This window comes from Varanus komodoensis, unplaced genomic scaffold (genome assembly GCF_004798865.1).
Source record: "Varanus komodoensis strain SLA01 unplaced genomic scaffold, ASM479886v1 scaffold15, whole genome shotgun sequence".
Taxonomy (NCBI): Eukaryota; Metazoa; Chordata; class Lepidosauria; order Squamata; family Varanidae; genus Varanus; species Varanus komodoensis.
In genome coordinates, this window is record NW_025335440.1 from 14,332,145 (window position 1) to 14,344,741 (window position 12,597).

The following is a 12,597-nucleotide window of genomic DNA, read 5'->3' on the forward strand; positions in this document are numbered from 1 at the left end:
CCTGTGCATGGAAGATCAGGAGAATGGCCTTCTGAGGCGGACTTCAGGTGGGCTGAATTTGATTCGTAACTAAATCTTACTAAAACGTTTGCAACTGTTTGACCAATCTGTTTGTAAGGGCTGTTTGTATTTTATTTATCAGGTTTATATTTTATACTGCTCAATAGCCAAAGCTCTCTGGGTAGATCACAATAATTATCTAATTGTTATTATTTAATTGCAATTGTTCCTAACCACCGTGAACAATACTGAGTAAAGTAGTATGTAAGTACTTTAAAAGAAACTAATGAATAGCACAGGTTAGTTTTGAAATCCATACCATCTAAAAAATCATCCCACTATCCTGTTACTGGCAGAAGTAACTCCAGCTAAATTTGGTCAGCCCAGGACCAAATACAATGCAAGCAGAGTGTAAGGGCACAATCTTATGCATGTTTAGACAAGAAAAAGCCGTATATCTCTCAGCATGACCAAGCAAGGAAAGTGTGGAGCTGCACACAATTTTTCCATCTAAACTTGCATAAGCCTATGCCCAAAGTCATTTTTTCTTTCCATCAATTGTCAAGACAATCAGTGTCAGTTCTCCTGAAAATTGTTTCCCCTCAAAGAAAAGTTATTTGATTGCTTTTATACAGAACATCCACATGCAATTTTAATATGCCAGTATCAGTATTTATTTAGGACTGGTCTTTCTGCATACATCTTTAGTAAACAAAGCCTTTCACCTCACTCTCCTGCCTTTACTTGCATATGCCTATGAAGACTGGAAGTGTCTAGACCAATTTTATTTTAATCTATCTTAAAATGGAAAAAAAAACCTGTAATAACTTTAAAACCATATACCTCTAGTATCTCCCCAGATGCTTTCTTCCAAGCTCTGAAATAAACTTCAGCAATGTGTGTCATCAAGAACCTGAGTAAGTAAATTAAGAGCCAGTTATACTTGGAAAAAAGATTCACAAAGATGAATCCCAAAGATGTTCCTTTAGCTGTAAGAGTCATTCAGGCCTCCCAAATGATTGAAATTCAGTTTTGCAGTTTGCAGTTCAGAAGACTCAGTTTAGCTTAGACTAGGCATCTTGCTCCGCCTATTACCTATAAACATGAAGACTTAATTTAGTGGCTGTAGCTAAGAGTTAGTCCTAGGCTGGTCATTGTAATTAGCCAGGTGCGCAGGAGGAGTCAGCTCCTTCTTGCTGCAAAATGAAGACAGCCATTTCATGTACAGGCTGTCCCTAGGTTATGAATGACTTCCATTCTTGAGAAAATGGAAACTTATCTTAAAGTCAAATTTGTATATAAGTCAGATCACATATAGCTGCCTCTCCACATTCATGGGTTTGGTGTGCAGAACCACCATGAAAGTGGAAAAGCCATGACTATCTCAAGATAACTAATGCCTCCTCTTTGCAGCAAGGAAATGCTAGTGAGATTTCCCTCTCTGGATGGGTGGGGCAGGAGGGCACGCTTTGAATGCCTTCCCTCTTTCCCATTTGCTTCCCCCCTCTCTCTTTGGTGATGCTTCAGAGGCTCTCCTTCTCCCCCTTTTGCTTCTTCTCTATGGTAATGACAACTTTCCACAGTAGTTTTTCAAATTTAATAGGCTTTATGGCAGTTTGTTCGTAAGCATGGTTTGTCCATAACTTGGATGTTTGTAACCCAGGGACTGCCTGTACACCTGAAACAAAGATGTTATGTTATGACATGCTGTAGTTATTGGGTGATTCCACCACAACACTATCTACCTATCTATGTATCTCAGCACTGGGGTAGGGGGTTGATGAGCCTAAGCATAGAACAGTACAATAGCTTAAGAAAAACAGCAAAATCCACAAAATGCACACAGTGGCCACATGCATGCAGAACAGTAAGACAGGATGCCAAAGAATCCTCATGTAACACTCACAAGCCTGCTGCTATAAGCTGCCTAACAGTCATCCCTCTGCCAGAGGGGGGAACATTTTATTAGCCAGAACTCAGCAGGAGAAAAAAGATTAGCATCACATCTGAACTGAGACTTACAATCCAAAGGCTGAAGTTGGCTTAGAATCTTAAATTGCTTGACAGTAGCTATTCAGGAGTTATGTTCAGATGCAACTCTGAGCTTTTAACATCTGGTGAACTCCTGATTCTCAAAGCTGTTTCCACTGCTAGAGAGAGACTTGGGGACATAATCAGGCAGCATGCACTAGTATGTGTATTCATGTAAGGTAAGGCAGAACCTCCAAAATTATGGCTTAGTGTTTCATGAAAATGCACCCAGTGGCAATCACCTTAGGTAAAACATACCTAGAAAAACACTGCAATTGATTTTTAACAGTCCCATGTATCATTTTAATGAAGTTTACGTTCCATGTGAAAAGAAAACTCAGGAACCTTCTTCCCTGTAAAAGAACAAACTGATATATAAACAATGCAATGCACATGACACAACACTCAAAAGCAAAACAGATGAACAGTAGCACATCTAGTTCATACACGTGCAAACAGATTTCAAAATGTGGATAGTTTTGCTATAAAACGCAGCTTCAGTCACCTGTAAAAGAATTCAGACAAACAAGTACTATTGTTCAAGAAGTACCCATATATCCTTTTAAAATTTTCATTTAAGCACTATAGAGTTCATACAGTTTGCATTCCTGTGTTTACAGCTGCAATCCTATACATCCTGGGAGTAAGCATCAACAAACAATGGGACTTACTTCTGCATAAACATCAGTAGCACTATATTGCAGAGCATGCATCCAAATTGTAAAAAAAAAAACAAACCAGCACATACTAAGGATTAACCAAAAAATCAGTAGACTCATTAATTGTTCAAATACCATAATCTTCACCAGGCAAACCAAATTAGTCTTCACCATTTTCTTCAAAGAATCTGGCAGAGGAGAGCTGAGTCTACCTAGCTACCTCCCACCAATTTACAGTAATTGTAAGAAATCACAATTTAGCTATTTGCTCCTACACTCACTTCTGTTGTTGTTCTTTAACCATAGACAGTGAGTAATTAAAAAGCAGGAAAAATATATCTGCAAAATGTAGGCTTACCTCTTCTTTTTTAATATGGTTCACACTCATAAAGCACTGAAGTAACAGATCTTTCACTTCATTACTCTCTTCTAGGTCATAATCAAAACACAGTAAAGCCCGGTGAAGACGCCACAGATGGATTATATTTGCCCCCTAAAAGAGATGTGTAATTATATTTTTGTTAGGATTATAAGGTAAAGGGCATAATGCTGAGAAATCCAGGCAATAGAGAATTTTTTATGAATATGCTATTCATAAACATATACACAGGCACATAGTATAATCTTGTTTTTTGGTGCTGTTCTGTTGTAGCTTGACACTAAAATACCTTCAGTTGGCTAGACTGCTTGCCACACACCATTCAAAGTGCTGCAGCCAGTGTAATCAATACTACTCAATAGCTCTTGTTTTGACACAGCTTTATACATTCTCAGAAAACAGTAAAATCTCTTTGAGTCATGTGATGTATGAAATAATGACTAAGGCTTATGGCATCAATTGGCTTATATAGAAATTAAAGTGTATAAATAACCTTGTTTAAACTTTTAAACAGATAATGCATACCACAATAGTTTTCTTTTCAAGATTGTTTTTCAGAAGCATAACAAAAGCAGTTTTTCCAAACTCTTCTTTTCCTTCAAGTCCCTTTTCCCACCACCGTTCACAGAGGCACTGGATGGCTCTCAAAAGAGATTTTTCAGAGTCTGGTAATGCATAAACAATGCCTAAACAAAAATTGAGCAAAGTTATTTCCTGCAAATATAAGATATTGCAAACAAAAAGACTGTTAAATTTCTACAGGCACATTAAGATTCCTAAAGCAGTTTTATTTTGCTGACTCATAACAACATAACACAACAATCTTTGGGAAAGCTGCTTCCTGCCAGTCCTCCCTAACTACATTTCTGTTATCTTTAGATAAGTATATAGCAAGAAGCCATTCAGGTATAACATCATATGATATACACACAAAATGGCAAAGATGAAAGTGTTAGCTACTGTGCATACAGATTGTATACTTCCAATCCTTTCACCAACCTTCTTCAGATGTATGTCATCAGTATATGTCATCAAGTTCTTCCGCATTTCCATCTATTCATCTCAGGGAGGCTGTGGAACTCTTACCTGAATGTCTGGAAATGGTTTTTGGGTGGATGAGGGTGAGCAAGCTAAATTTAGACTTAATTTAGATAAGCAAAGGTACTGTGAATGGGGAAAACTCAGCATTCTTGGTTGAAGTTTGCAGTTGTATTCCCCCCCGCAAAGAATCACATTAGTATGGGAGTTCTCCTGGATGCTGTACTAGTCAGGAATATCAGCTGGTCAGGAGTTAAGGCTGGGATTGCCTGTGACCTTACCTGAAGAAGGTGGGCCTAGAAGCTAATAACATTTGGGCTGGGCCAAAATTATCAAAAGTGGCATTCCTGTTGCTTAAATATTTAACTGCTCAGGCAAAAACTGGTTAGCACAAAATAAATGCAGCAAAGATTTAAGAAATCAATTAATCTCATTATGCTGTACCACACAGAATACATACCATTTAATATCAGTGCACACTCTAAAAGAGCTTTGAAGTTTATATTTTCATCTGCTATAGGTATGGAAGAAGTAACCACAGTTATCACACTCTGAATTATAGCGGTAGTTCGTTCCTGAAAAACAGGTATATTTTACAAGGACAATAAGTAAATTGCTTACAGCAATTAGACCATATTTTAAAAAGTAGAGGGTCTAGAAAATAAGTTTTCAGTAGAACTTCATGACTGGCTTAATGCAACCAAGATGTAAATAATTTTGCTTTAAGAATTTTCAATACATTTCCCAACCTCACAACCCAAACACATTTAGTACAAATCTACATTTCTGACAAAGCAGTTCTATTTTCAGTTATGATACAGTACCATTGCCCAGGCCCCCAAACTGTTGTAAGAATAAGGACTTCTCCACACAGTAGAAGCAAGCTGTAGCCGGAGCTATGCACTTTTAAATCCCATTTATTTCATTGAGTAGGATCTGAATATGTGCTTGACTTTCCCACTGAAATTAATAGGACTTGCTACGTAGTCTTATACAAGACTCCTCAGAAATAAGCCTTATTTAGTTCTATTATATTCCCTCCTGAGTAAATGTGCATAAGATTGCAGCCATAAAGAGAGTCATTTAGGCAGACTGTGCCTTAGATTTTTTTTAGTCCTTTTTTGCACTGTGGATTTTCTTTTTAAGGAAGAGCTTGCTGTTTTTACATACCAGTATATTAATTTTTGGTTGTTTTTAATACTGGTGTTTTTAAATACATGTGTGGTTTCCATGCTCAAACAACTCTCACCCACAAAGTTTTTCTCTAAAAGCCACTTGGCAGAATCTTCCATATTTATCTTCCTGCTTTTTAAAAACAAGATTTCTATCACATATTTTCCCTGCAGGGATTCTGCATATCTTCTTATAAACATGTTTCACACCAATAGTTTATGAGCTGCTGTTAACTAATGCTCAAATAAAGTATACAATTACATATAACGTTTCCAGAGTGTATTAAATGATAATAAGTATATCTTTAGTTCTACCAAAGTACAGCAAAAGAACTTAAAGCAGGAACAAATAATATTCTTCATTGAATTATGAGCTGAGAACCAGAGAAGCTAAAGTGAATAAATTAGGCAATTACATTTGCCTGAAAAAAGGATAGGGAAATTACTGAGGACTGATGGCATTATGTGGCCACTGATAAAAGCCAGATATGAGCACATTCATTGAGCTTAATGAGAATTACTCTTTTAAAAGGCAATGCTGTGACTATTCTTCTTAGACAAAGGAAAGGCCTGCAACTTTCAGCATACCCCAGCGCCCTAAACCTTAATCAAATGTTAAAGGACTCCAAAAGCATACAAAGCTCCAAATTCAAGCGCATCCCATGTACCAAGTGGTGATTGTGATCTCTCAATCTGCTAATTTTAACTAGATGGTCAAAAAACCATTGGCCCCAGCCACCTGACACAGACTTTTAACCCTCCTCAAGGCCCTGCAGCCTCCTCATAAAGGAAACTGGCATGGTTCTTTCCATGCTGGCCATGAGGTTGTTAGAGTGGAGGTTCAGTCTTGGGACTCCCAGCTCTGAGGTTTCAGAGCCTTGGAGCAGGCTCTAAAATGTCCTGTGCCACCAAAACAACACGGGGAGGCCATACACTTGTTCCCTAAGGTGCAGATAATGCTTCGATACAGTGATATGTCCTAGTCAGAGTTTGTATAATGATTTTCAGTCAAATAATATTTGGCCGGGAGGCATCAGGTTCTGTGTGAAAGATAAGCTACACAGAAAGAGAGAGAGGAAGGAAAGAAACAGAAACAAAGGAAAGTAAAATAGAAGGGATTTTAAGGAAGAGTATGAGGCAAACATGGGAAGAAAGGGCATTTAGTAAGAAGAGGGTAATCAACGACGGGAAGCAGAAAGAGGGATTGAAAGGGCAGGGCATACTAGGCTGGTAACTAGAGAAGACTGCTGAGCAGTCAAGTGGCAGATGAAGTCCCATGGGCAAATGGGACTGACGAGAGCAGGAAGACTGTTCTGGGAAGTGAAACCCTGTAAAGATGCAGAAGGTCCTAACACTTGATCCCCCAGTGATTGGAGACATTGACTCTACAACCTCAGGAAGGGACATTTTAGAAATCAGGCACAGAAAATGGTCTAAGGAAACATGCTGTAGTTAGTGGAATTTATTTGTTTGTTTCATTTTTATACCACCTGATAGCTGAGGCTCTCTGATGATAAGAGATTGCCAGAGAAAGCTACATGTAAACCATTTATAATTATTATTGATTTATTTATTTCATTTATATACTGCCACACAACTGAAGCTCTCTGGGCTAGATCTTGCGAGATTAAATGAAAAAGAAGGACTGTGTATGCAAGGTTTCCCAGTGCTGGAGTCCAAGGAAAAACCACAACAATGAACATGGACTGTTAGTACATAGAAATGTATTATTTAACCTATCTGAAATAATTACCTTTTTAGCAGCTCTTTCTGTTTCCATGTCATCATCACATTCTTCTCTAATTTTCTGCCATTCTTCTACTGGATCGTCTACCAAAACCTGTGTTAACAAGTGCTTTAACTTTTCCCATAATGCTTCTTTCTGTTTCCTTGATAATTCTTGAAGCAGCTCATTGAGATCAAATGAATCAGCAGCATCTTTCTGTAAATGATAAAAACAACCATTTGTCCTGAACCAAGTATTTCATGCTTCATGTCATAGTGCAGTAAGAATAAGCAATTCCTTTAATGTGCTATCACTTAATACATGCATATTAATGCATGTATTAATACATACATATTTCAACCCAAGAAAAAGCAAGGATCTAATCTGATCACAGCGGTACCAGCCACATGTAACCCTCATGCATTCTTGAGCTGGCTCTACCTTCTACAGAGCAAGATTAATGACCTGCTGGTGAGACCAGGAAGGAATTTTTGCCAAATTATGCGCCTGGCCTGGGTTTTCATACTTGTTCTATAATTAATCTTCTTCCCTGTGTGAGTTTTCTTTATAGTCTGCCCCTACTGGTGCTTTAGCTTTAGGAAAAACACTTGGCCTTAGATGAGCTATCAGGCTAGGCACAAATGGAACATGAGCCCTTTATGAGCCATTAAACAAGTTGGGCGTCGAAACTGTCCTGCTACTGGGACATATAACACTCACATCCCAAGCAGCAAGCAACATGGACAGTCCTCTGTCTTACAGCATTCACCCTCCCACAGTTTTTCTCAACAGATGGCTTGGATGCAATTCACCCAGCACACAGGCAGGACACTAGACTACATAGCATATGCCATTCAGAATATTGGTTATTTAGTAAAGCTGCAGCCTGATTTGCAGCCCTGCGTAGGAAGCTGAAATTCTGTTTACTCCTGGCACCAATACATTTGTCACATAAACTTACATGAAGCTGGATAAAATGCAAGAACTCTTCGATGGCACCATTAAATACAGCTTGAAGGAAAGCGTCACGTTTTGTCATGTTGTATTATTTTGTAATTCACAAATGTCTAAGGAAAAAGCACTGAAATAGAAAATCCTATTTAGATATAATAGTAATCAGACAGTTAAACTTTCACTTTATAGTTGCTCTGATACAGACAAGATTGCAGGATCAATATTTCAAAAAAAAGGTTTCACCACACAGGCGTGCAATTGGGCTTCAAGGTAAAATAAAATAACCCTGGCAATTTTTCTTTAGTAAATCACCAGTAGTTCAGAATAGAAGCTGATTCATGCAACTGCTTCAGTCCATGGCAGCCATAATTTTTCATCAGCCCTATCAATTTTCAACTACATCCACACATGGGAAAGTGTTTGCTTATTTGGCCACAGTTACATGTTGGAAAAAGAGTAGACTATGCCAGGGCAGCAGCAAATGCAATGGAAATGCCAAAATGTGTTCTGGGCTGATTTAAAATGAGAGGATGGCATGCACACAACCACCTTCCATGGGTTGACAAGGCTGACAGATGGTCCAGCACCTGACCAAAATCTAAAGCTGCTGTGACCTGATGTGGCCTGATGTGTAGTACAGAGAGTAGCTCTTCTGAAAAGAAAGGGCAGTAGGCCTATTATGTATCTAATGTAACATGTAGAAACAACACCCCATCATTTTGAGAGTACAGAACAATTAATTAAAACATAAATTTTCAAAACTCATGCAAAAAGCATCTGTTGATCTACTTTCCATGTTATTTAAGTTCCATGTCAACCCATGACAAATGCAGCAGCTGGAATTTGCTGACATGCCTGCCTACGCTTAGAAATACTTTTACTTTTAAATAAACATTTGTTAAACATAAGCATTTGTTAAACATTTTGAAAATAAACACAGAGCATTACACTCATTTGTAGGTGGGTACAGTTGAATAGACAGAAGAAAAAGAATAGCAGGTAGGGCCTTCAAATCCTCTTGCCATAGAATGTCTTCTATCAGCTTTGGCTGGTTGCCAGTTATGTTCCTATTTGGCCTGGAATGACAAGGTTTCAGTCATTTATTGAGCTAGGAATCTCTAAATTAGATTAGTGGAATGCATTCTACATGGGACTGTCCTTAAAGAATTTTCAAAAGCTGCAGCTTGTGCAAAATGGTGCAGCCAGACTAACCAGCTGCCTAGAGAGGTGGTGGGCTCTCCCATACTGAAGACATTCAAAAAGAACCTGGACAGCCATCTGAGTGGGATAGTGTAACGCAGTGTCCTGCAACAGCAGGGGGTTGGACTCACATTATTAAAAATACAATAAAACAATAAAAACAGCACAGGAGAGGTAAATCAATAAAACTGATTTATCAGTCTTGATATTTTATCAGACCAGTCTCAACATTTTAAATGCCAGAAAATCTTAACATCTCTCAAAAGCCAAACCAAGCCCTTATAAAGTTTGGGGGAAGTCTTTTAGAAGTATTTGCCAGATGCCAAAAGCATTTCAATGGAGGCATCTTCTCCAGCTATGTACTTTTGAAAGTGGAAGCAGAAAGTTTCTGTATAGCCAGGTTGCCCCCAACTGCCAATTGTTCTGGGACTGAAGAACCAAAGGGAAGCACAAGTTGGCCTGCTTCATATCCTTTTTGCAGCAAACAAGCCAGTGCACTGGTTACACCTGACTGGATACTCCTTGTAGTGAAAGCCACTAAGCCCAGAGATGCTTCTCGACTGAGATGTTGAATATGATATCTGAACCTAAAATTTTGTCTTTACCAGAGCGATGGCCAAGCACCTGACTGAAAACTACAGCTGCTGTATAGCATCCCTGGACGGTTGAGCTGTTCCTATTGGCAAGTAGTGTTAAACAGGGGTGATTGAGCAGTGGGGGCTGGCACACCAGCACATTCATGGCAACCGGGAGTTGTTGTGTGCAAATAGGTTCACTGGCCCCACCCTTTGATCAGGGATCAAGGGCAGATGAGTTATGTCTGTTATACAGCTTGAGGATCATTGGATCAATAGGATATACATTATTTCAATAAGTAAATGTTTTATGTGTATATTTAATGCTTAAAAAGAGAAACAAAAACAACTTAAAATAAGAGGAAATTACTTTAAGCTTGCTCCTTCATCCAATTCCGTCTTCCCCTACTCCTAAAAATATGGACAGATATTAATAACATGTCTGTTTACCATGCATAAAGATTTTGCAATGTGAACAATCCACTGAAATTATGAGCAAGTGACAGTCCCATGTAGCTTTTTCCCATTATGGCTGCCAGAAAATTGGTATTTTTCCACAACCACCCAAAATTTTATTGCACACATATACACAAAACCCTAACTAGAACATGTGTACCACTCGTCCATGAAGCTTGCTGGATAACCTTTGGTGAGTCATTCTCATTCTCAGGTCCCAGCAAGTATATATGGTAGGTTACAGCAAGGAAACAACAATTGGTGTTGTGCCACTTTAAAGATGAATACAATTTATCCCAATATAAGCTTTTGCAGATTGTAGCCCACTTCAACAGATGCATGGAATATTACAGTGCTTCATGTTTATACATAATATAACCTCAAGCGGCAGGGGGAAGAACTATAAACAATAAAGTTAGAAGGAAATTAATTGCAAAGAGCGACAGCTGTATCAATAGGGACCATTTAATTTAATTTTAATTTAAAACATTTATATGCCGTCCTTTGCAGCAGCCTCAGGACGGCTTACAGAAATAACAATATAAATAATATAGTATTATAGATAGCATTAAAACATTCAACAATAAAACAAATTAACAACAATATATCATCTCCTAATTGAAGAAAATAAATAAATAAATCAAATGAAGATACAACTGTATACAATTAATGATTTTATTAAAATTAGTGATTTTAGTTATTAAAATGATGGTTAAATAAAAAGGTCTTTACCTGGCACCAGAAAGAGTAAAGAGTCGGCGCCAGGCAGACCTCTCTGGTACAGTTGTCACTAATAGCACTGATATCCTGGGACTAGGTAAACCAAGTTTCATGAGATTCTGGCCCAAACACTAGCTCTAGGTTTGGGTAGGAGTCCTTGGGGCAAGCCACCACCGAGACCCTTTCTTTTCACCACTTTTAATTTAAACATCATTTTAGTTGTTAAAATATATGATCTGGCCAGGGCAACTTCTTCTTCCTTCTCTTTTCTCCTTCTATATTCTTTATTTACTTATTTTATACTGTTAATTTTAATTTTATATTATTGTATCTCAGTGTATTTTTTGTATTTTTGTATTTAGTGGTAATTTATTATGTTCTATTGTATTTCAATGTATATTATTGTGTTGTAAGCCGCCCCGAGGCTTCGGCAAGGGGCGGCATAGAAATGTAATAATAATAATAATAATAATAATAATAATATTGCCATCAGCAGTACCTGCACATCATCATCTTCATCACAACTACTTGCCTGCCTGCCTGCCAGCCAGCCAGCCAGGCAGCCAGTGTACAAGCAGAAAAAATCTCTGACTCTTTTCTGTCCCGCACAATTACTTCGGCGGGCCCAGGGCAAGAGGCGGGTGCAGTGGTGAAGCAGACAGGCAGGTTGAGAAACACCCCAGTGAGCTCCCTGCTAGGGTGACGATCCTTTGCAGAGGCTCAGCCCCACTGCTCAGTTCTCCCACCTCACGTGGTTGTTGTGGGGATACAATGGGGGGGGGGGTCGCCCTGACCTCCTTGTTAGAAAGACAGGAAGAAAACACACAAGAAGCGACAGCAGCCCAGCCGCGGAGCCACAGTGAGCTCTCCCCAGCGCACTTCCCAGGAGACGCGGTGGGCTGCTCTGACAGCCAGTGCACTTACGAGCTGCACCCGGTGCTCGGCCCCACTCGGCCATGCAGCTCACCGGGGGACTTCGGGCCAGCCGCCCTCCCTCCGCCCAGCCAACCTCACAGAGGATTCCTTACAGGGAAAAAGGCGGGATGTAAACACAACACAGAAGGGCCAGCGCCGCCCTTCTCCTCCCTCCACTGCCAGCCTTTCCGTGATGAGGGACGTTTCTTCGCAGGCTAACGGCGGCCGCGGACTCGACCGATCACTTCAGCGCTGCGAGTAAGCCCACCACTCCCAAACTCCACGGAAGGCACCGGATACAGACTCAACGGCTTCCCCCATCAGAGTGGCAAAATATTCACGACAGCCCCTTCCCCGGACACATCTCACTTATGTGAGAAATTCAGACCTAGGATTTGTCCCGCTCCCCGCCATCTTTCCCTGCCGCCCGCCCAAACTCACTGCGAAGGAGTCATCCATGCTCTTTGGCGCTCTCGCAGCGCGATTCGAATTATCCCGCGGCCGACGACGCTAAACCATCGCCGTCCTCCAGCAAGTACTGAGCATGCGCGAGCTAGTTAGTCAGTTGACTGGCTTGACTAACAATTGACTTAAGGGGGGAGGAGGACGCGAAGGAAGTGTGAGGACGTCTTTCCGGCTTGCCAGCGCGCGTGCGCGCTTAGTCTTTTTAGAAGGTGGGGGCAGCCTGCCTGTTTCGGGTTATCAGTGTTAAGTCGGCTCTGTTCCTTGGATGTTAAGCTTGGAGTATCACCCTTAAAAATGGCAAGGTTTT

General features: G+C 39.9%; 1 protein-coding gene across 1 annotated transcript in view; it reads right to left on the reverse strand.

Moving 5' to 3' along the window:
• The window catches only part of NCAPG2 (non-SMC condensin II complex subunit G2), a 47,912-nt gene extending 35,549 nt beyond the window's left edge, over nt 1-12,363 (reverse strand). The window contains exons 1-10 of the mRNA XM_044425308.1: nt 12,267-12,363; nt 10,105-10,145; nt 8,908-9,035; nt 7,967-8,086; nt 7,033-7,221; nt 4,568-4,682; nt 3,595-3,755; nt 3,049-3,183; nt 2,290-2,384; nt 844-913 (exon numbers count right to left, since the gene is read on the reverse strand). Coding sequence (XP_044281243.1) covers nt 844-913; nt 2,290-2,384; nt 3,049-3,183; nt 3,595-3,755; nt 4,568-4,682; nt 7,033-7,221; nt 7,967-8,044 — 843 coding nt within the window. The 5' untranslated portion in view covers nt 8,045-8,086; nt 8,908-9,035; nt 10,105-10,145; nt 12,267-12,363. The remainder of the gene's footprint in view (nt 1-843; nt 914-2,289; nt 2,385-3,048; nt 3,184-3,594; nt 3,756-4,567; nt 4,683-7,032; nt 7,222-7,966; nt 8,087-8,907; nt 9,036-10,104; nt 10,146-12,266) is intronic.
• Nucleotides 12,364-12,597: the final 234 nt, after the last annotated feature.